The following is a 26,741-nucleotide window of genomic DNA, read 5'->3' on the forward strand; positions in this document are numbered from 1 at the left end:
GCTCTCATGAAAAGGCATTCAGCAAATCCGCTATTTTGACAACTTTTCCCCTTCACTTAGCATCTAAGAATGCAAACTGCTTCCGTCTTTCGTCTTTTTTTTTTTTAAAAAAAGAAATATTCTCCAAAAAGCATTTACAATGAGTTGCAAGTATAAAAGAAAGTGACTTGGAACACATCTGAGATTAGTTTATCAGGAGAAAGCAGAGAAAAATGTTTATGTAAGTCTTAAACAATTATTTATTTATCTGTCTATTTAATTTTTGAAGACTCATTAAATTCATCTTTTTATCTAATTTTTCACTCTAACATTATAAGAGCACATTTTTGAAACTTTATAAATACCAGTATTAAAAAAATCACCACTTGCACCCGTATGGTGATTCTTACTCAAGAGGGTGCATCATTTTGACATTTTATTTGTTTATTTTTAATTTTAATTGTTAAAAATTCCTACAAAATGGTAAGAAGATGTGAAAAATAATTCGGGAAAGTATAAATTAAAACAATTACATATCATATTTCTTTTTCGTAGCAATGTATGAGTCTTTGTCTGAAGTGAATAAATATGCATCAAATTACTTTTCTGAGTGTTAGGGGTTAAAAGAAATTAAACCACAAAAAGAAATTATCACCAAAATCATATCAAAATATGTAAGGAAAAGTAAGAGCAGCTAAATACCAGTAAAACATAATTTTAATTCATAGGACTTAAAATTAATTTTCTATTTGAATGGTTTATTTATATTGAGTTTTCTGCCCGCTCGAGTTCATAGAGTCGAGTTCTACATGTCAAAAAATAAATCCTGTACTAAAAGAATTTAATGATAATTTCAGATTTTCTGCAAATATTTTCAGTCATTGTTTCAAGAAAAATAAAAAAATAAATAATATCAGCAATTATGCATTTTATTGGCTAATAAATATCGCATGTTTTCTTTTTTCTTTTTGCTGATGTCTTATATTTTTTCTTGAAAATCATAAAACAATTAATCTTTTTATAATGCTCTCTATTATTAAAAAATAAATAAAATACGGTTATCAATAAATAGAACAAAAAAAGATTTTTTTTTTTCAAATAAGAAGAGGTTTTAAGTTGATTTTTCACATTCATCTTTTTACTAGAATTTCAATAGTAGCAATAATTTTAAGTATTTTAAAAATAATTTGTTTCAATTAATTTTCAACCTTTTGCATGAACATATTTTAAATATAATTTATCTGAGATTCTATTAAACTAGTTTTTTAAAAAACTTAAAATATTATGCTAATTTTTAAAACATAATGTCTGCCCATATGATTTTAATGCAGACTTAATTCAGTTTCATCCAAATACCGTTTTCCCACTCTTTTTCTAGAAAAAAAAAAGCTATATAAATTTTTTTCAAAGCTTCTGTAGTACGGAAATAATAGTGCATGTTATCGAAACGTAAAATAATAGTACATGTACAAAAATAATAGTACGTTATCGAAATACACAATAATAAATAGTACATGTATAGAAACAATAGTACATGTAATTAAAAGCACATGTTACAAATTAGAATTCTAAATGTCGAATTTATAAAAATTTCTCCACTGCATTGAATATTTCAGTATAAATTTAAAACCCATTCACTGAAACAAGGAGATTTTGGTACCAAAGCGATTCTGATTTCTTTCAAAGTTAAACTTTTAATATTATGTTCCAGCATAAAAACTGAATCAAATGAAAATGTTAAAAATAATTTTATTGTTTTCAAACTCCTTATATATCATGAAAAATGTGTTAATTTTATAAAATTATCTTTACTATCAACAAGAATATAGACCGCATTACTTTTATTTAGAATAAAATGGATTTAGATAGAAATAATGCTTTCCAGTTTACTAAGACTTTGTAAACTTTATTACGATAGACATCATTATAATCAGTCTTCACTTTGTATCATTATTTAACACATATGATGGAATAATTCTAACAATTCTACTGTAATATTAGTGAAAGTACCTATCAGAGATTCCATTTAATCAAGGATATAACTCTTTCCATCAGCAAGGAAAATTAAAAAGAATATTTTGACTAGAAGCAAGACAAAATTAATTGCTTTCGTTTCAGTTTCTCATTGGTACCGAAATATTGTAGCCTACAGCAAATACTACGAGCGGCAATTATTTAAAATAGAATTCGTAGAATTTCAAAGAACGTAAATATTTCTTATTTCGTTTTCGCTTCAGAAGCAATTAATTTTGATTGTGTCGCTTCTAATTTATTTTCAGAGCCATTAGCAGCGGAGACTAATAAAATGTTACAAGGCATTTTTAACGCCACAGATTTCGAAAAACACTTTTTGCTTTGTTTTCATTCTCACAATTTCAATGAGTTTCTATTTTATTTTTATTTATTTTTTACCTCTCTTTCCTTGTTAGAGTAAATGAAAGGGTTTTTTTCTATGACTGTGCAATATTACTTTTCAAAAGTAAAATGGAAAGTGACCAAAAATAAATGAGTTGTTTGTGATTTTTTTATGAATAAATTAATGTGGCTGAAGATCATTACTAAAATATTTCAGAAGCCACTGAAAACTATTTCTTTGTTTTCAATTTTGAAAATGGAAAGTTAAGTTTTAAAAATTATATTTTTGAAAGTGCATTATAGTTTCATGTATTTTAAATGGAAGTATTACTCATTAATCAGGAGGGTTCAAATTGTTCCTCATTCTAAACTAAGAAAAAAAAAGAAAACATTTTTTTTTACATCTTAATTATTTACGAAATGAAACACAAGTTCGTCATAAAACATATTATTTGTACTTATACCATTACTAATAGTAATGTCTTTCTGTTTTCTCAAGAAAAACAAATAAAAATAGCTTACTTTAACTGGAGTGTAGGTGGATTGTTAACTAACAAAGAATTAGTATATGCGCCAATTTCAAAACTCATTGTTTTCATATGCAGAGGAAAAAAAATCTTTTAATTATTTCTGACTGAAACATTTTAAATTCTTTCAAATTTATAATGTTAGAAACAAAATGAATTTGAAATTCATTCTGAACTTACAAGGAATAAAATGAATGTTGGATTTAGGTTTTAAAAAATTGGTGTAAATCTTTTTTAGATCATTTCTTACATTTTTGGCAATATAAGAAGATATACATCCAAAAATTTCAAAAAAAATCTAACAATTAAAGGAGACTTCTATAAAAAATTACATAATTTATTTTTTTATATAAAAAGCTAATAAATTTTTATAACATACACAGTGCTGGACCACAATTCTCATAGATACAAAAAATATTTATCATCCAGGAATGCAGTTTTTTTCCCAATCTTAAGATAAATTTCACTTTTCTATGCAGAAAAGTTAGAGAAAATCCTATATTTCGTTCGAAGATAGTTACAAAAATGAATACACGTAAGAACAAGAAGTTTCTTTCTAACATTTCTATTTATTACGACAAATATAGACCTTCAATACTGCAAAGCGCTACGTGTGAGTATCAGTATCAAAATAGTAATATTTTAAAATATCGCAAAACGAAAAAAAATAGTCTTAAAAATATTGAGATATTTCAGTTGCAATTCATAGTAATAAAATAAACCCAACAAACTACAAATGAATGTAAATAGCATCTTATTTATTGAATAAATATTTTAGTGAATTTATGGTATTATATTAATTTCCTATTAAAAAAAGGAAGGAAGTTCGCTCGAAAAAAAAAAGCTAAATAAAGAAAATGATAATTTTAAAAGCTTATATTTTAGGAAATCTTTATCCCGTGCCACTTATTGGAGTCCTAACCCTTTCACCTCATTATTTCGTTATCGCACTGTACTATCTACCTGTCGCACATCTTATCACTTCACTTCTTTATACCTGTGCATGCGCAATTTTCATCACTTCAGTTTTATTTTTTTTTCAAGCTACAATCTATGGCTGCATGAGATTCGCTTACTCTTTTTCTGCACAATTCTCTTTTTACATCCATGCATGTAACAAGCTCGTCAGCCTCATATCCTCTTCACCATTTTACATCATATGTTCATTTATAGTTCTTAAATGTTTTGACATGTGGTGAGCACATTCATTCAAATTGACAGGGATCAAGTATAATCTAATAGAGACATAGCAAATAAATTAAAATGAAAGTTGTAATTTTGATTTTTTTTTAAATTTTGCAATATCATCAAAAATATAATCAAGTCTCTCATTAAAAAAGTCTTACTGCTCCGCTTAAAATTTCATTGTAATTCATTAAATAAAAACTTTTGAATTAAATTCTAAAAACAGAAAACAGAAACAGAATTTAGCTTAAGTCCTAAATTATAAAAATATCTGTTAGTCTATTTTATACAGGAATATTATAAAGAACACATTTTTCACAATAAAACCCTCTACAACCTTTTATATAAACCATTTGGGAAATTTCCTTGAAACTATTATTTCTTCAAATTGTATCAAATGATTTTAGAATTTCTTCATCTGAAAGTACTTAGATAAACTTCATTATTATCTTCATCATTGGCAGTAGTGTCTTTATTACATTAATAGTTCGCATCATGTTATTTGTATTTGATTTTCAACAATTATTAAGTCTTCATAAATAGGAAAAAGTTAACTTCACATTTTCTTCGACAGTTTATATGGTGAGAAAGTAGATAAAGTCTTCATATATATGAAAAAAAAATTAACTTTATATCTTCTTCGACAGTTTCTATGATGAGAAGATGAGAACTGACGTCTATATGTAGATGAAAGAAAGTTTTCCGTAGTTTAAAAAACAACAACTTTAGAATAAGAATTCATTTTAATAATATGGAGAATAAATCTCATTTAAAATATCGTTTGAAGTGCGGCAGATTTGATTGATTTCCTATTTGATGGAAATTCTGTTAAAATAAATTCAGTGAACAGAGACTACTGTTAATAGAAATAAAAAGTTATATTCTTTATTTTGTCAATAAAAGATCAAATAACGTTGAAATATTACTGTGTGTATCAACATATGGAGAAATTATATTTTCAAAAATGAATGTAACAGATCTCTAAAAATCTCTCTCTGAAAAATTCATGTTGAAATACTTTCTAAAATAATGTTTTTTTTTTTTTATTTTTTTACTAATAAAACAATATTATATCAAGTAAAAATCTGATTAATTTTTTTAAATTACTCATAGAAATCGAGACCTAAGTACTCGTTTCAATGCAATATCAATCTCAATATCAATCTTCGTGTTAAGAACTTGAACAATACATTTATTACAGAAGAAAAAAGAGAAAAAATAAATCTAATATCAGTTTAAAAAAATTATTCGAATTAACTTATTAACTTTCAATGCATTTGAATGAATGTGTTCCATATATAAAATATTAATTATTTGTTAATGAATAAGTAAAGAAAATATATATTTTAATTAAATTAAATTTAAAAGTAAATATGAAATTTATTTCTTAGTAACATTAATTGTTATTTAAAATGAGATTTTCTGTCTACTCTATAATTTTATCATTACTTTAAAAAAGAATTATTTTATTTAATTTTAATATATATACATATGAATTAATTTGATATATGCTTTTAAAAATAAATTCTCCTGAATTTCTTAAATACTTGAATAAAAATCTTTTTAAATTCTAATTAAATGATTTAACTATAAACATTTCATAATTTAAGAAAGCATTAAAATATTTAATTAAACTGTGTAAAGTATGTGGATGAAAAATAAATTCTCATTTCACAAAAGTTATAAATTAATTGTATGCAATTATTTGAATCCCAATCAATTGCTTCATAAATGCCTCGATTTGCAATGTGTTTTTAAGTCTTACCGAAGAATTTATTATATTTAAATTATGAATGAAAGATTTTACTGAATATTTGAACAATTAATTCTATATAATCTTTTGTAAACGAAGGAATTCGTATTTTTTTATTCTTTGCAATGAAATCTAAGTATGCAATATGATGCATACTTAGATTTCCACTTCCAAAGATTTGGTAAAAAAAAATATTTGCCATGCTTAACAAGCTCAATTTTTAGATCAAACATCCATACTGAGAAAGACAATCCACTGTATAAACAATGATATTTACTCAAATGACAGCATCTCTCGAAAAGTTTCAGTAGATAAAGCAGTAATGATGATAATAGAATATTTAAGAAATAATCGAAGGCTTAGATGCTTAAAACCGGCTGAATTTATTTGAGAAAGAGCTTATTTTTTTCCTAAAGAAAAGCCTGTATTATATCGTTTGTTTTCTCAAGAGCTTTTAAACGTTATCTGAGTTAATGATGGCAGCGTTTTAATATATAATTGTAACTATTTCATTTGAAATTTAATTTAAACTTATCTAGTACAGAATTCGTATATTTAATGCAAGAGAGAAAAGATTTAATATTTTGAAGTGTGCTTGATAAAAGTGCTGTTAGAAAGATAAATAAATTTATAAGAAAACTTATAATCGGAAAAGCAGCATATTTTGTCGAATTTTTCTGATATATTTTTGATATCAAGAAACGTTTAGAAATTTTACTAAGTAATTTCCTTCCAAAATAGTCTCTTAACTGTAAATATTAGCGAAGATTTTTTTGAAGCTTTTTTATTACTTTAAGGATAAAGCTAAAAAATGGTAAATATAGTTTTCCTTTCAATTGATTAATTTCCTTAAACTTTTGATTAGCAACGACATAAAAAAAGTATATTGATAATAAATGCAGAAAAATTTTCTTAAAAATAAAAATTTCATTGTGGCATCTAAAATTTTTTTTTCTGAAATTAATATACAAGGTATCTACAAAATCACTTCACAATTTTAAAATATTTTTTAGAAAAGAAGAAATTAATGCAAAAAATATTACGAATTCTACAAGGGATTTTTCGAAATGCATTTTCTAAATTTTCCTTTATCAACAATTTCCTGCATTTTTCTTCGATTTAAGACTTTGAAAATATAATTCAACAGAAAAATACACATCCTAAAACACCTAAAATTTTTCTATCTGCAAAAATTCTTTGGAACTTTAAATAGAATATTCGCAAACAATGGTTTTGTTATAGTTGATATAACTAACGTACATTCAAAAGACTATAAATTTAAAACTATTAAAATCTGAAAAGGATGTCAGCTTCCTTCATAATAATTATAAATAAAAGAGCTCTAATTCAAATAGATTTTTCAAAGTAGTATTTTTTCAAAAAGTTAAAAAGGCAAATATATTTTTTTCGCTGTGCTTTTCAGGTGACTTTAAGGAAAATGTTATTGAATGTTTTCGAATTCATATCAAAACTTTGAAAAATAACTTTATATCATATATATAGGGTTTAAGCATTTTACAAATAAAATTCGCTTAACTTATAAGTTTTACAGAAGAAATTCCTTTGTTCTCATAATCTTCATGTTGTTTGGATCCGCACAACTCTAAGAGAAAGTTTATTTTCTGTTATAACTTAATAAGTGAATAAAATTTTAACCATTTAAGTAGTGGACAATAATTTAGTAATGGTAATAAAAAAGGTCTTTGTAATCATATATCAATACGAGACTTCTTTATTTCTTTGCAATCTTTTAAATAAATCTATAGTAAACTAAAACAAATGTTTCTTTTAAAATTTCGCATCAATAGTTGTACATGCATTTAAGATAATTTATGAAAGAAGAAAAAAATTGGAATAAAATTTCAGAAAAATATGGTTCTTAAATGCCTAAAAAAATAATACTTACGAATTTGGATCATCACGATAGCTTCATATGAGCCAATAAGAAATACTACTTTAATGAAATTTTAGTAAAGCATTTTATAAAAATAAAATTAATTTCAATAGAATTTATTAGCATCCACATACTTTACGGTTAAAAGTATTTAGATTGTAAAGTTGGTTAATCTTTTAAACGTATATAAAAATTGAATATTTTTTTAAAAAATAAAATTGATTCAAATTAATGAAAAATTTAAAAATTTCTAAAGATTTTATCCAATTTAAATAAAAAATATAGAATAATTGAAGGATTGTTTTAGGTGATTATCCGTTTTCAAAGTTTTTAAATTATCCATTTCATTGTTTTTTAAATTACTATAATTAAAACTAATCAATTAAAAAGGAAATAAATACCAGTATTTAGATAATTTTTCAATCATTGAAATTCAAATGTATATAAAATACTAAACTGAGTAACAAATTTAAGTGTGAATGTTTAAACCTTAAAAACTGCAATAGTTTAATATTGCAATTATTATATTACGGTGGTATATTAATCGCTTAATCATTCAAACCTAAACCTAAAACGATCCTCCAATTTTTGCATTGTTTTATCGGTTGCTTTTGTCAGTGAGAGATACGCTGTCTTATCTGTTCTATTATGCAAATTAGGAGTGGGTGGACGTGAATCTCAGGTGGAACGCCTCAGAGTTCGGAGGCATACAAGACCTTAGAATACCTCCGCACAAAATTTGGAAACCAGACGTCCTAATGTACAATAGGTAAGTGAGTCTTTCTTTCTATCAACTAATGGATACATTTCTATCTTCAGATGACGGATTGATTGGTTTCAGTTTTTTGGCTTAAAGGCAAGAGGCCATGCTTTGCCAAATGCATAGTAAGAATTAGAGACAAAAGTTTATTTTAAAATATTAGAAAGATATCATGTAACAAACAATAAAAAGCACCGAATATTTGCAAGATAATTAACTGTCATCAGAAAGAGATTAAATATGAAATTATTTAGTTCGGAATTTCTAAGTTTCCAACAAAAGTCCAACTAATTCTCCAACAAGGTTTCCTTAAAAGTCTTGAAAATCTTACATTATTGCAATAAGACTTTCTTGGTTATTGTCTCACAAACTTGCGAGACAGAGTGGGAAATTGAGAGACAGTTTTTATACTAAGGTAGAAAAGAGTATTAAATGATAGAAGCTGGAATGAAAATGTCTTGAAGATAATAATATCATATCTTACATGGAATCAAAACTCATATGAAGGAAATAATTCGAAAGAATTATAATGTAATTAGTGCCCGAGAAAATTTTTCCAAAACTCAAAACAAGCAATATATTATAAAGTATTGACATTATCCACAGTATGCGAAAATCTGCTAAAACTTTCAGTGTCACCCCGTCCTTTATTTTTTTCCTTTGACCGTATAATATATAATAAATAAAGAAACAAACCTAGAAAAAGGAATCAGCACCACATTGTTGATCCTACATTTGAGAAATATATATAAATATATATTACATTACTTCAAAGCTATATATCACTTATTATTAATAAAGATGATTAATCTCCTTATCCATAACATACAAAGTCCACCCCCACCCCATTTAAACAGACAAATTCATTAGCATATTAAGAGAAAAACCAACATTATATTATATATATATATAATGTTGGTTATATATATATATAATACGTAGTTAAGATGTTATAAGTAATATAATATATAAGTAGTTATAATATAAAATGATTAAAATTCTCAAAAATTCTCAAAAGCCATTATTTAAACCTAAAAATACTAATTATATTGTATTTTTTTACATTTTATTGCCCAGTTCACACTTGCGGAATTTTACACGAGATTTGAAAATTTCATTTACTTGATTTGAAAATTGCCTGAGTTCATTATTTTTAACATACCGAATCTGGTAATGTTTTTTCATAGTTAAATTTAAATATATTAAAAGATAAAGTGAGTGGAATTGAAAGTATGATATAAACTACCGTTATTTAATTAAAATTAGATACTTAGAAATTATTATTTTTGTATTACATAAATATCAATTATTGTTGTTTTATACTTCAATAAACATATTCGAACTTATCTTTACATGTGTAAAAAATATTTCTTATTTTGTAAATTTCAGTCTGAGAAGCTTTGTTTCGTAGCGCCATCTACATTTAAACAACAGTATTCATATAATACAACTAAGCACGTCTTTTTCTTTCTAATAGTCAAAAAAACTTTCACTAACTTTAAGCATTATCAAGAGAAAGTGATTTATTTTTCGGAGAATTGTGCGCGAATGGGTCCAATAATTTTTTAGACTATAAAAAACATACACACGAATATTACCTTATATATACATATGTAGATCATCCAATCCCAAGAAGATTTAATACGAATGAAGTACAAAAGATTACGCAATCATCGAAATACAAAATTTCGATTATATATGTCAAGCACATTTAAGATGCTAGATCTCGTCGGCATTTGTTTACACAAAAACTGATATATATATATAAATAATTTTTCCCTTAGAATTTTTATAACTGTAGGTGGGTATAAGAAATGCTTGTTAATGATAAAGGAAAATATACATTTTAATTATTTCATACATCTCATATAAAGAATAAACATACTGGTGTCATTAATTTCAGTTAAGTGATATCGATTGCAAAGAGTCTGTCTCAGCTGAGGTAAGAGATTATAAATGTAATCCAAAACTCTTGAAATCAGTTAACACTGAAATTATTTTAATAATTAACTCAAAATGTAAATGCTGAGATTAAAAAAATATATATGTGATAATCATGTTGGATATGTCTAACTTTACTGCAAAATGTTTAATTATGGAAATAAAAATCTGATTTAATAGTTTAACATCATTAATTGACAACAATATTCTGCTTATATTTTATAATAGCCCACTTCGGCGTGCAGCTACTTTTCCGACCTAAGAGTTATTTTTAATTTCAGTTAAATTTTCCATGCATAATGTAAGGTTTACAATTTCCACAATAAAGTACGAGTATTTTTAAACCATCTCATTTTGGTAGGTATTGAAGCCGTATTATTTTAATAACTTTATACATATTTTGTTTGTTGTGTATATAAACTGTCAAAAAGTCGAATTCCATGATATATTGTCACCAAAAAAACACCTATACTTCATTGTAATCTATAAGAAATTACTTCTAATTTGGTACAGTAATCCAATTTTTACCTTTTTATTTTTATATAAATTGTCTTAAAAGGCACTTACAGACACACTCTCCATATATGTGTTGAGATCTATTTTAAAAGATTCATTAATGGTGCTATTTAAAAGTTTGATGCTGTCAAATCCAGACGCTAGGAAAGAAAAATAGTTTTAGAAAACCACAGATAATGCACATTATCTGTGGCATCTCCCCTTATCGCAAACACTCATAATTATTCATTAATTTCTCTATATCAGATACCGAAGCCATTGCCTAACTTGCACCAAACTAAATAATACTTTAATTAGAGTAATGCATGTTCGGGGCAATATCTTTCAAATCAAATAAACTCACGCTAAACTTACTCTGTCATTTTAGAGTAAAAAGAAATTTGTTAGCTTTAAAACTAACTGAAAAGTTTCGGGAAAACAATTTTCTGAATACGAACGAGGAGATTCAACTCAAAGCGGTAACAAAGCCTGAAAAAAAATAAAAGACAACCTGTCAAAAGCGAATGCATGCACAGCTCCGAAAATGAATTGTGACACTGATGCCGAAGTAGTTTGGGGCAGAAAGTCAGAATTTTAAAATAAAGGAAAATTCCACCTCTGCCTTTAAGAGCCTCCCTGATTGTATGTGTCATCATATGTTAAGTGAAAATTTATATTGATTTAAAAAAGGAAGGTCCATTAAATATCGGATGAACAAATAGGTAGTAGAAGTAGTGCTTTAATTGAATTTATCATGGCTTCGTTATCTTAAGCTTTAATTATGGACCATAATATTTTGGTTGAAGAAAACTTCCTAATGAAAAGAGATAAAAGAATTTTGCTTAAAGATGTGCTATAAAATCGAAAGAAATTAACATTTATGAGTGATAAAAGATTATGTAGAAGCTATGCATTGGATTCTAATACTTGGAACTTCATAATGGAGATTAAGATACCAGAAAAAAATAATGTCGTCAGTGGTTTAAGTTTTGGATATGGAGCAAAAGTATTGATATAATTTGATGGAAATATTGAACATTATAAATCATTTAATATATTTAATATTTGGAAACTATAATTCCATCCATCTTGTGTCCTTTATATCTTCAGCAAATGTAGAATCATTTATAAATTTAAATTATAAAATGTGAAAAAAAGTTTCATCTATTCTGCGGAATATTTTTTTTTATCATCATACTTCCGAGAATTATTGCTTTTATAATTATTTGAAATTCTGTATCCCCCTAACTGTTAATGTGATTAAAAGTTTATAAATTTGAAATAGAATCTTAACACTTTTTATATTTTAAAAAATACTTTTTTTTCAAACTGAACCTTTTACTATAGTTTACATAATAAATTTTAAACTAGAATTTAAATTTCATTAGCTTCATTGAAAATGCGTGAGAAAAATTTTTGAAAAGAACAAAATGCACCAACTTTTATCTTTGACTTTCTAAATAAAGAAAAATTAAAAATCTCCAACTCAGTTCTCTATTATTCACTCGTTTATTATTTATAACTAAATAGAATTTCTACAAATGTTATTTGATATATATATATATATATATATATATATATATATATATATATATATATATATATATATATATATATATATATATATATATATATATATATAAGGTTCAAATAAAAGGTATTATTTTCTAAAAGGTTTAAAATTTTCTATATAATTCTAAAATAAATAAATAACTTTAATTCAAACAATGAAATAATTTACTGCATAGTAAGATTACAAACAAAAAACATTATTTAAAATAATTATACAGATAAGTTTTGGTTATTAAATAGTTTTAAATAAATTAATTATTAGAAAATCCATGAATCTTTCAATAGAATTGTTCCTAAAATGAAACCCGTGAATTCTTCAACAAATTTAAAAAAGATTGGAATTTTGAGAGAAACAAATCTTCAAAAAATGTGAGCTTTATTTTCAAGTAAAAAAAAACAACCTTATATGAAAAAAAGTGTAGTATATCTAAAATAAGGATACACAAAATAAATGCATTTGTTATTTTTTCTTTCTTTCTACTCCTAGCCCTTTGTTTTACAATATTTTTTTAATCAGACATCAAGAAACAGCCGCCATTTTAAGTCCTTCATTCTTTTTATAATTCAGAGATGAATAAATATTTTATGACTTTATTCCGGTAATTTAACTTATTTATTCTTTGTGGCATGTTTAATTGCCTCTGACATATGAGAAATTATGTTTTTATGCAATGTCTTATTTTTCGATTTTTTTTTCTTTTTATGCTGTTTAAATATTAAAGCAAAGAAAAACATATCTTTTAAAAGTAAAATCGAAAACTTGACCTTTAAAAGTAGCATTCTATTGTTTCTTCAAATAATTTTGGGGTAACAAATGAAATCTACTAAAATAATTATATTTATTTAATATATGAATTTACATTTTAGATTAATGGTTTTTAACCAAATTTAGAATTATTAATTTATTTCTAATTTCCTATAACATATTTGTATATGATATATGTTAATAAATTGCAAATTAAACAAATGTACCAAAAATAAGATGGAAAGATGGGTTGATTAATGGACCAATTAATTTTTTAACATGACTCTATTTAAATTGTTTCAGTTGCTAATTATATATATTCGATACATAAGTGACAATTATAGTTAAGAGGTTAAAGAGCTATGAAACCGGCTGACAGTTAAGTAATGCATTCTTGACTTGCCAATATGTTTATAGAGGCTATGTTTGATTTCTGAGCAAACATTTTCTTCTTGAAACTGTTTATGTGCTATTATTTAATTTCAAGGGATTGAAAGAATATATATATATATATATATATATATATATATATATATATATATATATATATATTTTTTTATAAATTTAGACAAAAACTGAATACAGTAATTTTTCTAGAATAAAATTGGAAACGGAAAATCAAAAACCACAAAAAATATTTAAGAGAATAAAAGCCTTATAGAAGAATAAGAGGAAAACTTACACATTAATAGTTTCTTTCTCTTTATTCGAACATTTTCTATTGCTAGCTTCCATGCTTACTTTTTCATAAATCTTTAAGTCTTTTAGTCTAATTTTCCTGAAAAATGAATTTTAAACTTCCTCTTACATTGAATAAATATATCACCTTTCCCACTGAAAATTTCAACATTCATTTCAACATCATTGAGATCAGTATTTAAAATTCTTCAATATTTAGGCTTCTTTCACCAAATTGTTGTCAGATGTTTTCGTTAGAAAATCAAAAACATTCAAGCGAAACAAACATAATGCTATCCATTTTGGGATAAAAAAGAATTTAATCTCTTTGCGCCAAAAAAAGAAAAAAAGCTTACTCTCTTGTGACCCAAAATCATAGATTGTTCTCATTTCTATGCAAAATGAAATTTCTATCAGATAAAAAAAAAGCTGTCGGAAGGCAGTCTATCCTGCATTCAAATAGACATCCACAATGCTTTCCCATTATTTTTTCACGTGAGTAAAAAATTTCTAATTTCTGGATGAATGCCTGCAAATCGACCGAAGAAGTTTCAGTAAATATCAAGTTATTGATTATAATTTTCTTTTGAATTATCCTCGATAACCCATCTGGCGTCCTTCTTTCAAGAAAAAGATATTTTACACTCAAACTTCTCTTATCAGAGTTGTATTACGCTTTTAATCGCCAGTAAGCTCAAGTTTTCTTCCGTTTCTTTTATCGCATCGTCAAACCCCATTTATTTCGCGCTTTTGCTGGAAGTTTTTTATTTCTTATATCTTACATCGTATTTTTCAATCTATCGTTAAGAGAGAAAAAAATTTTGATGACGTCGCCATTTTTTTTATCCCGTTCCTGTTCTTCTCTGAGAAGTTCGCCATTTTTGCCAGATTCCCTTATGCCACATTCTTTTTTTTTTCTTTTATCCTTTTAGAAATCTATTCGAGTACATATATATATATATATATATATATATATATATATATATATATATATATATATATATATATATATATATATATATATATATATATATATATATATATATATATATATATATATATATATATGTTATCTTTTTTGACTATTTTCTGAAAAAGGAATTTTAGGGAAACATCAAATGCTTATAGAAATATGAATATTCAATTTTCGAGATTTCTTCAAAGAAAAATGGCTTCCATTGTTGTTTATCAATAACGGATCAGCTTTTTGAAATTTATTTCCCTTTTTAAAAAAATTGCAAATCGAGGACTAGTATTTCAAGTGGATTTTATATACATATAAAAATGACCTCAGCGGATATCACTAATTATTCTACGACTTTTTTTTTATTTCCTGTTAAAGACGACATCATGACTTGACAATCTGAAGATTTTTTTTAAAAAAAAGGTTCGTATGTTTAAAAAGTGTACACTTCTTTGGCGCTTGAATTTTCGATGATATTTTGTGTATGGATAGCTAAATTTATTCTATATGTCTCTCTAATGCTAATATACCATTTTCCTTTATTTGAAAGTCAAAGTTTAAGGAATAAGAAATAAGGGTTTTTTTTATCTCTTATATCTTACTTTATACTTTTCAATTCATCGTTAAGAGAAAAAAAATCTGCTGGTGTCGCCCCTCTGAGAAATTTGCCATTTTTGGCCAGATTTCCCTTATGCCAGGGTTTTTTTTCTATTTTATTTTTTTAGAAATCTATTCGAGTATATATATATTCATGCATTCTTTTTTTACTATTTTCTGAAAAAAGAATTTTAGGGAAATATCAGATGCTTATAGAAATATGAATATTAGATTTTCAAGAATTCTTCCAAGAAAATGGCTTCCATTGTTGTTTATCAATAACGGATCAGTTTTTTTAAGTCTATTTCCTTTTTCAAAAAAATTGCAAGTCTAGAGTGCTAGTTCTCCAAGTGCATTTTATAATATATATATCAGCGGTATATCCCTAATTATTCAATGGCCTTCTTTTTCTGTTAAAGACGACATTATGACTTGACAATCTGAAGATTTAAAATATGTTCTGATGTTTAAAAAGTGTGTACTTTTTTGATTCTTGAATTTACGAGGATATTTTGTGCATGGATTTCTAATTATAAATGACGCCCACTTTTATAACATTAGTTCAGCATGGTTCTTTAATTTTAATAATGTACAAGTGCATCTACCATTTCCTTTTCTTTGAAACTCATTCTTTCATTTTTCATACTTAATGAATATCTTAGTTCGTAATTCTGTATACAAAATAAAAGAATAAGAAATAAGGTTTTTCTGTTTCTAATATCTTACTTCGTACTTTTCAATTTATCAACAAGAAAGAAAAAATTTCAAATGGCATCGCCATTTTTTTCCCATTCTGTTCTTCTCTCAGATGTTTATCATTTTTACCAGATTTCCTTATGCCATCCAGCCCTTCTATAAAACGCTATGCTACCACACGCTATTCCCTTATAAATTTTTTGTGTACACTTTCTTTATTTCCTTTTTGGGTGATTTCTTAAAAAAGAGTTCTTAGGAAAGCAACAATTTTTTATATAAATATAAATATTCGATTTTTGCAGAGAAAAATCACTTCCGTCGTTGTTTATCAATAGCGGATCAACTTTTTGAAATTTATCCCCTTTTTTGAAAAATTTATGAACTCAATGTATGTCAAATAGATTTTTAAAAAAATGCCTCTGCGGATATCACTAATTATACTACGGTTTTACCGTTTATTGTTAAACATGGCTCCATGACTTGCCTTTTTGAAGTTTTAAAAATGTCACTGATTATAAAACATAATAAAGTATAAAAACTTTTATAACGCTTCAAATTTTCGTTTTTTTATTGCTTCTAGTTCGGTAATTATAAATATTTTTACCTTTTATAATATTATTTATGCATGGCTCTAGTTTTATTAATGTTCTACAACATCTATTTCTTTGAACTTATTATTTCATTCTTAATATTTTATAAATTCGTTTTATAAATAAATTATATTTAAAATAAGTATAAATTTGTTTTTATTCTGCAAAGTTTGGAAGTTTTTTTCAATACACTATTATTTTTTATTCAACATTTTAATGACACTATTTTTTTTTTTGAATTTCAAATGTTAAAAAAAAAACATTTTGCTAAGGAATGCTAGAAATATTAATTTCTCTTATAAAAATTGATCCCTGGAATCAGAACAAGATTCAGTTATGTTGCAATAACTTGAGGTCGAGACATTTTAAATTGATAAGATATGAATCATATTTATTAGCCGTTCTTTTTGACTATTAGACAAAGTCTTTTTTAAGCAATAATAATGAAGAGTTGTTGTTGTTACTTATGGTACTTGCCACGGACAAGCCCGCTGTTCAAAGCCTAAGGTGAGTTTGGTGAACTTGGGCCAAGAGTACGATTTGACTACACACGTATCACTCATTATCACTCATTCGCTTGCGCAAACCCTTTTTACAGGAGGGCACATTCACACATAGAACAGGAAGAACAACCATGCCCAAACCGGGATTCGAACTCGGGACGCCCAGATCACAGGGAAGATGCGCTACCCCTATGCCATGACGGCTGCATGAAGAGTTGTTGTAAAACTATAACCAAGTACATGAGGTATAGATGGAGAAATCGCAAATAAAAACAGAGTGTGCGAATGAATTTGAATCTTTTATACATTAGAAACGAGGCATTTTACGAAAAACATTTGATTTTGCGCATTTTTGAAAATTGTGATTTCATGTGAAATAGTATATCAATGCTATATAGGTAAAGTTACAATGATAAGGAACTAAAAAAAGCCCATACGGTTCTGCACATTAAGTATTTTTGATTTTGAATTTAAGTGTCTAGAAAAAAGAATAAACTTTAAAAATAAGAATCAGCAAAATCTTTCACATTAATCTTTATTAATTAAGATTCGCACACATATTTACATATAAATTATTTATTTGCATAAAATCTATTGATAAATAATTGTAGTCGATCAACACAACTTCTTTATTTTACTACACGCATGTTGATGTGCATAAATTATTCACAATTTCTCTATGACATAAAATGTAAATGATAAGTATACAGGAGATTTCAGCCTTTCATTATCTATGCTTAAGATAAGCAAAATAGGGAGTAACAAATTAAAGAACTTGCTCCTACTGGATTTTGTATTAAGAAAAAGATATTAAAATAGCATAGCGAGAAGTATCGCGCAATTTTACGCATTGTAATTGCTTCATTAAAAGAAGCAGCGCTGCATTTTCAAAAGTGCTAATGTAAAATATCAAGAGAGAAGTATTTGTTGTCACATATGAAATAACAACTACAAGTGCTTTTGTATTCATTGCGTGAAATCTATCCGGAAAACATGAATGTCTTACATTTAACTGGAAATGTAGTAATGCATTTCAAACTCTTGATATAATCTAAATCCAAAATCCAACAACCATCAATGTGAAGCATACGAGGTTAGATTGCGTCAATAAATTCAGTTATTATTTTATAATATTCTTATACGTTACTTCAGAAATATTTAATTAAAAATAAGCCTTTTATGTTTTATTGTGGTTTACATCGAATGGGTTCTTTATTTAATGTATGAATATCTTAGAATAAAATTAAATAAAAGAAATAAAATTTACTAAAAAGTTAATGAATTGTTAAGATAAAGTATTCCTTAAGCACTGCAATTCGCCAACGAAAGACATTAAAAATGCATTTAAATTAATTTATTCTAAAATAATAAAATATTTTTACCCATTAATAGAAATTTTAACACCATAGTCATAACACCTAGATTGAAGTACTTAAGATCTATAGCATTCCATCGTTTTTCTTAATTCTACTCTACCATTTATAAAACGAATTGCAACTCGCATCTTTTCAAATAATAATAACTTAAAAAAATTCAAAGCGTGCAAGTATGCTTGTGATACCAAAATGAGAGGACACCATATTTCGATTCCTTCTACTTTTCTTGCTACAAAATTAAATATTTACAATTCAAGTTTGAAATTAAGTTTAAGAAACATTTTCCGAATGAAAATCGAACGAGTTTTAAAGATATGTGGACAAAATGTGATAATATGTTCTGCTGATAAAACAATAAACTTTGACGGTATCATTTTCTTTTAGAATTATTTTCAAGGAAAACAATTTCAGAAAAAAAAAAGACAATATTTTTTCAAAAAGAAAAAAATAGCTTAATAGATTGAAGATCTAAACATTTGTAGAATTTTATCATTTATGGATTTATTTCAAATAAAACGAATTCAAAAAGTTTCGAGTTATATAAAATTCATTTAAAACTTTCTTTTTACCATTATTATATAAACAATAAACTATTTTAACAAGTCTTAAATAAATATTTATAACTATGTTTTTTTTTTCAGAAATATTTCCGAAAATATTTTTGATAATATTCAAAGAATAGTAATAAATAATATTTATTTCAAAAGCAAAGAAATCAAATGAAAGAAATAAGATTTCTGATTAAGCAGAGATTATCTGCAATTAACTGGTTTTCTAACAAAGTTTCTAGTTATTGACGTATAATTAATATGTAGAAAATCTAACTGAAACGGATATCACTTCTCTAGTGATACATTTAAAAAATATAGAGAATATAATTTAATCTCTGTTTTGATATCTTCTACCGTGTATCTTCACGTGTATTTGCTTACAACGCAAATAAGAACTTTATTTATTTTTAAAAAAGTATTTGCTTACAACGCAAATAAGAATTTGTTCAAAATATTTTATATAACTGATAATATGCTTGATATAGTGTATATGAATTTATTTGTTTTAAGATAAATAATAGCAGGATTTTTATAAATAATATATCTTTAATGATCTTTGAAGCGTAATTATTGTCATCTGTTACAATAATGAATTAGAAAAAACCGTAAAGGAAAATTTTATTTTAATAACGCTTAGTATGCTTTTAGTAATAAATTAAGGATAACAGATAAAGTATTTTATAGATTGGTTTACAAAAAAAAAAAAAACATAGAATATAAAAGTCTTAATAGTTTCATAATGAAATTTTTAATATTATTAATTTAACTTGCAAGCAAATTTTGCATGTGAAAATCAAATTATCAGATATTCTCTTGTAAATAAGGGATTCTTAACGTGAACTCATACATTCACAGAAAGATTATTTATTTTCCTTGTTTATAAAGTCTTTAAAATCATCACGGATTCTCTGAAGACAACAGATTTTGAAGTTGTATAATTTTATTGATGCTAAGCGTCAGAAAAAAATTCCATTTGAATTATGACGAGAAAGGTTCAATTATAATTAAAATGCTATTAATTACAGTCTAAAACAAAACCACACTAAAATGATATTTTGATTTATATCTAAAGGTTTTGAATCAGAGTTAATTTTTAACTCTAATCAAATTATGCATTTGAAGAAATTGAAACAAAATTATTGATGAGAAAAATACTGAACGATAGTGCTCATTTTTATTATTATAAAGACGAAATCAGATTAAAAAAATTTTTCATAGAAGAACTTTTTTTTTTTAATTTTCACCCTTTAATTTACAAAGATAAGCTACAAAAAATAAGTTTGGTGCTTTTTCTGAATCCTAAATGGTTTTAATTACATAAAAAAGATTTTCATCTGCGCTTCTATTTGCTTTTATTTCAAAACCCTATCATCATATCTTAAAATCTCCGTTTTAAAATATTCCTTTTTAATTGATCAGAAAAAATATTTCTTTTATAACATCATTCTTTTTAATGTTTTCCAAAGCATGTCCGAAATAAATCAAATGATATCTTGACAAATCAAGCAGAATAGATTACATTTATTGATTTCTAAATCGGAGCTTTCACCTTCGTATATAAATATACAAAATCCACCAAAAGCCACAACGCATTCGAGAAGATGACTAGAAATATCATTTGTTTTGCGTCACATCATCAATCACGTTAAATTTATTTTTCGACATCTACCTGCAAACGAACAACTTTTCTAATAATTTAATGTCAGATGAAAATCATTATTCATTTAGCAACGAAATATGTTTAAATATGATTTTATAGAAACGTTTTACGACCATCAGTGATTTTATCTTATCAATGCCGTATAACTATTTTTAGCCAGATACTGAATTTCCCTTTCTACTTTTTATTGAGATCCCTCATAAATATTTAATTTCGCACTTTTTCTCTTATGAATTTGGAATAGCATTGGTGAAAATTCTTTTTTCTTTTTTTATTTTAAAGACATCTATATGCAAATATTTTTGATGGAAAAAAAATTATCTCCTTTGAAGCGATAGTAGTATGTATTTTGGATATGCTCACTATTTTTTATTCTTATTTTTTTGTTTTATTGTTTTATTTATTTAGTTTTCTGAAAGTCGTTTTTGCATATTCATACTTACAAATTGGGAAAATATTTTTGAAAATTTATTTTACCAGTCTTTTTTTTATAATTATTGTTTGATCTAAATTATTATCAAATTTTTATATATAAAAAAGTTTTCTACAGTAATGAAATTGTTTACATCATTTAGACAATAAATATACTATTAAATTCTTTGCACATGTTACACAATAACACTAAAAATGATAATATTTTATAAATATTTATGATATATAATTTTCCTTATAAACATTGGTAACAATCACACAAAAAATTAATAGTTCAGTACTAAATAAAGATAAAATGAAAATTTTTAAGGAAAATAATGATAGTAATTGTCAACTTTTAGTTTATAGAGTCTCTAATATTGAAATTTCCTTCAAAGGCTTTATTTTTTGTAATAGTGTAATTCCGCCTTCACATATCTAAATTTTCGTTTTAAAATAAGTGCAAAATGCAAAATAAAAAAAGAGTCCAAATTTTATATAAAAAGTGATCATTGTTTTGTTTTAGTAATTTGATTGTTAATACAATTTTTTTATTGATATATGGCAACCAAGCTATAGACTATATCCTTTTCTTTCAATTAAGTTGCCATTTTTCTTTCAAAACAATAGAATTTATCTGCGTGTTTACATGTAACAATGATTAAAAATAAAATATTTATATGAATTAAAACCCTAATTATTATCCTTTTCTATTATATAGAACAAATTAAATAAAGAAAAGAAATAAGAAAATAATAATTGCATTTAAATTAAAAAACACCTATTAGAAACTGATACTATATATGTGTGTATGTATATGTGTGTGTGCGTGTGCGTGTGCGTGCGTGTATGTGTGTGTGTGTGAGAGAGAGAGAGCGTGTGCGTGTAATTATATAATTTTTATACTCCCGTTAAGTACTACTAGCCCCTGTATTAAAGCAAAATGTTCATCAATTAAACTTAAAATTCTTTAATGGCTTGATGTGTTCATTTAAAGCGGTAAAATTCATGTCTTTAATTTTATGTTTGTATATCATTTTGAATATACATATCTTTAAAATATTTGTATTCGAGAAAAAAGAATTTTTGTTAAGAAAATTACTATTTTAAGCATAAAAAAATGATAAAAATGGCATCTCAGGCAAATTTTGAATATGCGATTTAAATTAGAAAACTATGACAAGAAAAAACAAACCTGATAACAACTGCATGTTTGAGACCACAAACTTATTGATTAATATCTTTATCTGCCAATGAAATATAAATAGTTTTATTATATCTGAAATCTTTTTATATCTGAAATATTTATATAAATAAGAAAACAATCTTAAATATTGAAAACATTTAGAACTAATAAGCAAAGAAACCGATGAAATTCATTAACAACTGTTTACAAAAAAATTAGGACATGAAGTAGTATTGACTTTAAGAATGCAATCTGTTGCCTTTCCGAATTTTTACAAAAAATATTTTCAAAAGAATCGTAACAAGTTGTTTCAATATCTTGCTGATCATAAAAACTATTACGAATAAATTTTAAGCTCAGTTAATAAATCAATATTTGACTCCGTATATTTAGGGAAGAAAAAAAAGTGATAAACGAAATCTGAGAATAACTACTTCATTTAAATGTAAGCCTGACACGTATTTTATGTCTCTTCGAAATTCCCGACACATTTTATATGTTCCCCAGATGCTCATAAAACTCTCAGAAGTTGCCTGGAATATTGAATATCGCTATAAAGAGAGTCACAGGATACAGATGGAGCCATACTTGATAAAAATAAAATGTCCCACCGAAACATCTTCTTAGATGGTAAAACTGAGTCCCACGGAAATCAAAGTTTGTTCTCTGTAACCGAACTATTGCACTTGGAAGACTACGAGGAATGAAAACTATTACTATAAATACTATTCCCTCGTTTCATATATAACATTTATTTTAGGTTTATAACCTTTTTAAGATTTTAATATTAGTCCTTAAAATAATTTTTCACAATGAAAATTATTATTAACAATAATTATTATTATATAATAAATAGTTCTAATTCTTAAATTCAAATAGAAAGAGGTTTCAATGTTATACACGAAATATTAAACCTCTGAATTGTTCGAGTACAAAGAAAAAAATTTTCAAAAATATTCTATTTGTACTTTTGTTGATATTCTCATTTCATATGTAGCATTTTGTGTGTATATATGACATGGATTTCGAATTCAGTCGGCTAAATTGTATGTAATGATTATTTTGTTTGCAGCAGAAGGCAGGTTTGAAGACATTGAAGACATGTTATATATTTAAATTAATTTTAATATCCATTTTGTGAAAGCATAATTATTTACAAGAAGACACAATGCGGCACAAAAGCAGAAGAAAGAAAGAAGGAAAAGGGCAAAAAAGGGCCGAACAAATGATCACTGGTCTTATATAACATATGATTTCCGGCCACGTGCCGATGGAATACATGTTTTGACCTCTGATAAGGGCAAAAGTATCACTTTCATTTGATACGTAGTACTGATGGCGCATTAGTTTTACAAAGGGATTAATTAAACCATAAGTGGAATTGGATCACGAAATAAGAGAATATTTTAGAATGAAGTTTGGGGCTAAATTAAGATAAACGATGGGCTAAATTAAGATAAAGTTTTGGAAATTAATTTGGATTAAATTAAGAATTTAAAATATCATTACATATATATGTGTGTATATGTATAATATATCTTAATCTGATTTAAATCCAAATTAATTTCCTAATTTTTATCTTATTTTAGTCAGTATTAACTTTATTCTAAAATGTTCTCTTATTTTCTGATCCAAATCCCACTTTTTTATGCAATTCTACGATTTATAAGTTTGCTTTATATGACTTGAATAACACGCTTGGGAACACATGCGTGTTACAACGCTTTATAAGATTGCTGAATTCAGCAGGTTCCCACACTCAGAGTGAAGGCATAAAAATCCTTAATGTTTGCAACATTCTTTTAAATTCCCTGACTTAAATCGACACGTGGCAAAGAAATCCCTATCAAAATCTCATAGTAAAATACACGAAGGGAAAAATTTCTCTCTCTTCTACTCTTGTGTCGTGATTCTTGTACAAATGAAGCCTCCTGGGACACAGATACACACACTTGAGGAAAATTATATTAATTTTCTGAAGTGTATTAAAATTATATTGTTATTTCTCAATTATTAATTTTCTCCAAACACTTCACACATATCATGGGGAGAAAATTATATTAATTCTTATATAATTTTCTCAAGACATAAATAAGATTTAGAATCAAAATAGATTGACAATAGTTCTAATTCTTAAATTCAAATAAAAGGAAGAGTTCCTTATTTAACCAAACTATTGTATATCTTGAGTGTAAAAATGTAACAGAAAAATTCGTAAATAATGTTCTGATTTTATTTGCGATTTTCTTTCAACAAATATCGGATCTAATTTTAGTTTAAAGCTTTTCCTAATTGTTTATATTAGTCATTAAGATAACATTTTGCTAATTTATCTTTCTTATTTTTTTCGGGTTTTTTTTCCTTTTAAAACATATTTATCTGAAGAACTTTTAAAGACTCGTGAAAATAATGCTTTGAATAATTAGGATAAAGCAACTGAAACGAAAACGTATCTCAAAATCAACCTGATCAAATCCACCGATTAACATTATTATCAAAATTTCTGACTCGAAATACTCTGATGTAACCCAAATAACAAGAGCTATCTGCAAGCATTGCCATTCATAGAATGTATTAATTTATTTATTCTTTTTTAATATTTTTGAAAGAAATTGATCTAACTTATATAGAAAATAGAAACTCGGTACTGGTACTTCAGATACTGATACATTATGTGATCAAAAGTATCCTAACAGAAGTATTTAATTAAACAATTTTTCCAAAGCTGGAAGAACTGTCTTCAAACATCAATAAATTTAAAAGAATTGAGAGTTTATCAAGAAAATTTAGTCACATGGGCGTTTAGCAAAAACTAAAAATTAATGAAGAAAAGAATCTGAATCATTCCTTTTCAAAGAACGCAGATAATGATTTGAAATTTTCATCGATGATTTATTTGTTATGGCCAATAGTTATAAGCATATATAAAATTATTTTTAAAAAAAATCTGAACTTTTCTGTCAGACCTTTTATTTGACAATAAGACTCTTTAATTATCCCGTAAATTTCAAGTTTCCAACCAAATTAAACAATTCTTACAGAATATCTGACAGATATTAAGAATATTTCTAACCACTTACAGAATTCAATACAAGGATTCAAGGTTAACTAGTATCAGTTTTTGGTAAATCCCTCTTCATTTAGCTTTTCTTAAACAGCAAATGAATTACAGCTCAATGTAATGATGATATTATTCTGAATTTTATTGACACTGAACAGGAATTTTTATATATTATTTAATTATTATTAAATTGACTTTAAAATTATGAAAAAAGTATGCTATTTTTCAGTCAATTCGCATTTAAAGGTTATTAACTAAAATACTTATTTTTCCTCGAAAATTTAATGATTTCATTGTAAATTTTATTTTAATGCTTCAATAATATTTTGCCACATAATCTATACGTTTTGCATAACATGGTTGGAAACAATTGCATTTTATAATTAAGACACTTGATTTTTTTTTTGGATTATTATTAAAGTAAGTCTTTACATAATTCCGAATGTTTCTACAAAAATGTGTGCACGATTTGATAATAGCAAATAAAACCATTTTTTCAGTTTTCAAATCTTTATCTTCATTCTGTGGAAAGGGCTGATAGAAAATTCTTTTTTTCAATAATTTTTAATTAGTGTTTTGAATGGGAAGAGATTTTCAGAATTTTTCAAATATCCCATATAATTTATTAATTTCATACAATCATAAGAGAAAAAAGATATAAATTAATGTATTTTAATTTTTTTTATATTTTTAATAGAATTCTAATTGTAATGTATCAGTTTACATTATTGATATCATATAATAAAATAGGCTGAAACGCCCAAAGTTATAGCATTAAGTCTTGTGGAAATATCAAATATTCGTTTTCAACAAAATCATAGAAAAAAATAATTTTATCGACAAGAACACGTGGTATAACTCAAATTTAACAATTATTTCGTTTCTCCTCAAGTTATCAAAACTTCTATATTTCTTCAGTTCTACATATTTTTTTCCTAATTGCAATAATGTAAAATCGATATGTAGCAATTCTGTGCAATGATTGCTTCTATGAAAATTTTGCAATGCCTGCGTTTTCGTTTCTAGAGCCGTTTGTCTTTTTCCTGCTCTGAACGGTTAAAGAAGAATTTTATTTTTTTAAGAAAAATACTTAGAAAAGAGATAAAATACAATTATGGAAATTTCATACACAAGACGAGTACAAATTACGCGGAAATCAAAAAATTATATTTTGCATAACAATTTATAATATATTATGCAAACGTTCATAATAATATATTTTGCAAACGGTCAAAATTTGTGCAGTTTCAACTACTATATGG

The 26,741-nt window shown here is 25.5% G+C and overlaps 1 protein-coding gene across 7 annotated transcripts in view; it reads left to right on the forward strand.

Annotated features, from left to right (window-relative positions):
- The window catches only part of LOC129979840 (neuronal acetylcholine receptor subunit alpha-7-like), a 484,828-nt gene that overhangs the window by 327,336 nt on the left and 130,751 nt on the right, over window positions 1-26,741 (forward strand). For all 7 annotated transcript variants that reach the window (XM_056090752.1, XM_056090754.1, XM_056090748.1 and 4 more), the window contains one exon: window positions 8,353-8,462. In XM_056090752.1, coding sequence (XP_055946727.1) covers window positions 8,353-8,462 — 110 coding nt within the window. The remainder of the gene's footprint in view (window positions 1-8,352; window positions 8,463-26,741) is intronic.

This window comes from Argiope bruennichi, chromosome 1 (genome assembly GCF_947563725.1).
Source record: "Argiope bruennichi chromosome 1, qqArgBrue1.1, whole genome shotgun sequence".
Taxonomy (NCBI): domain Eukaryota; kingdom Metazoa; phylum Arthropoda; class Arachnida; order Araneae; family Araneidae; genus Argiope; species Argiope bruennichi.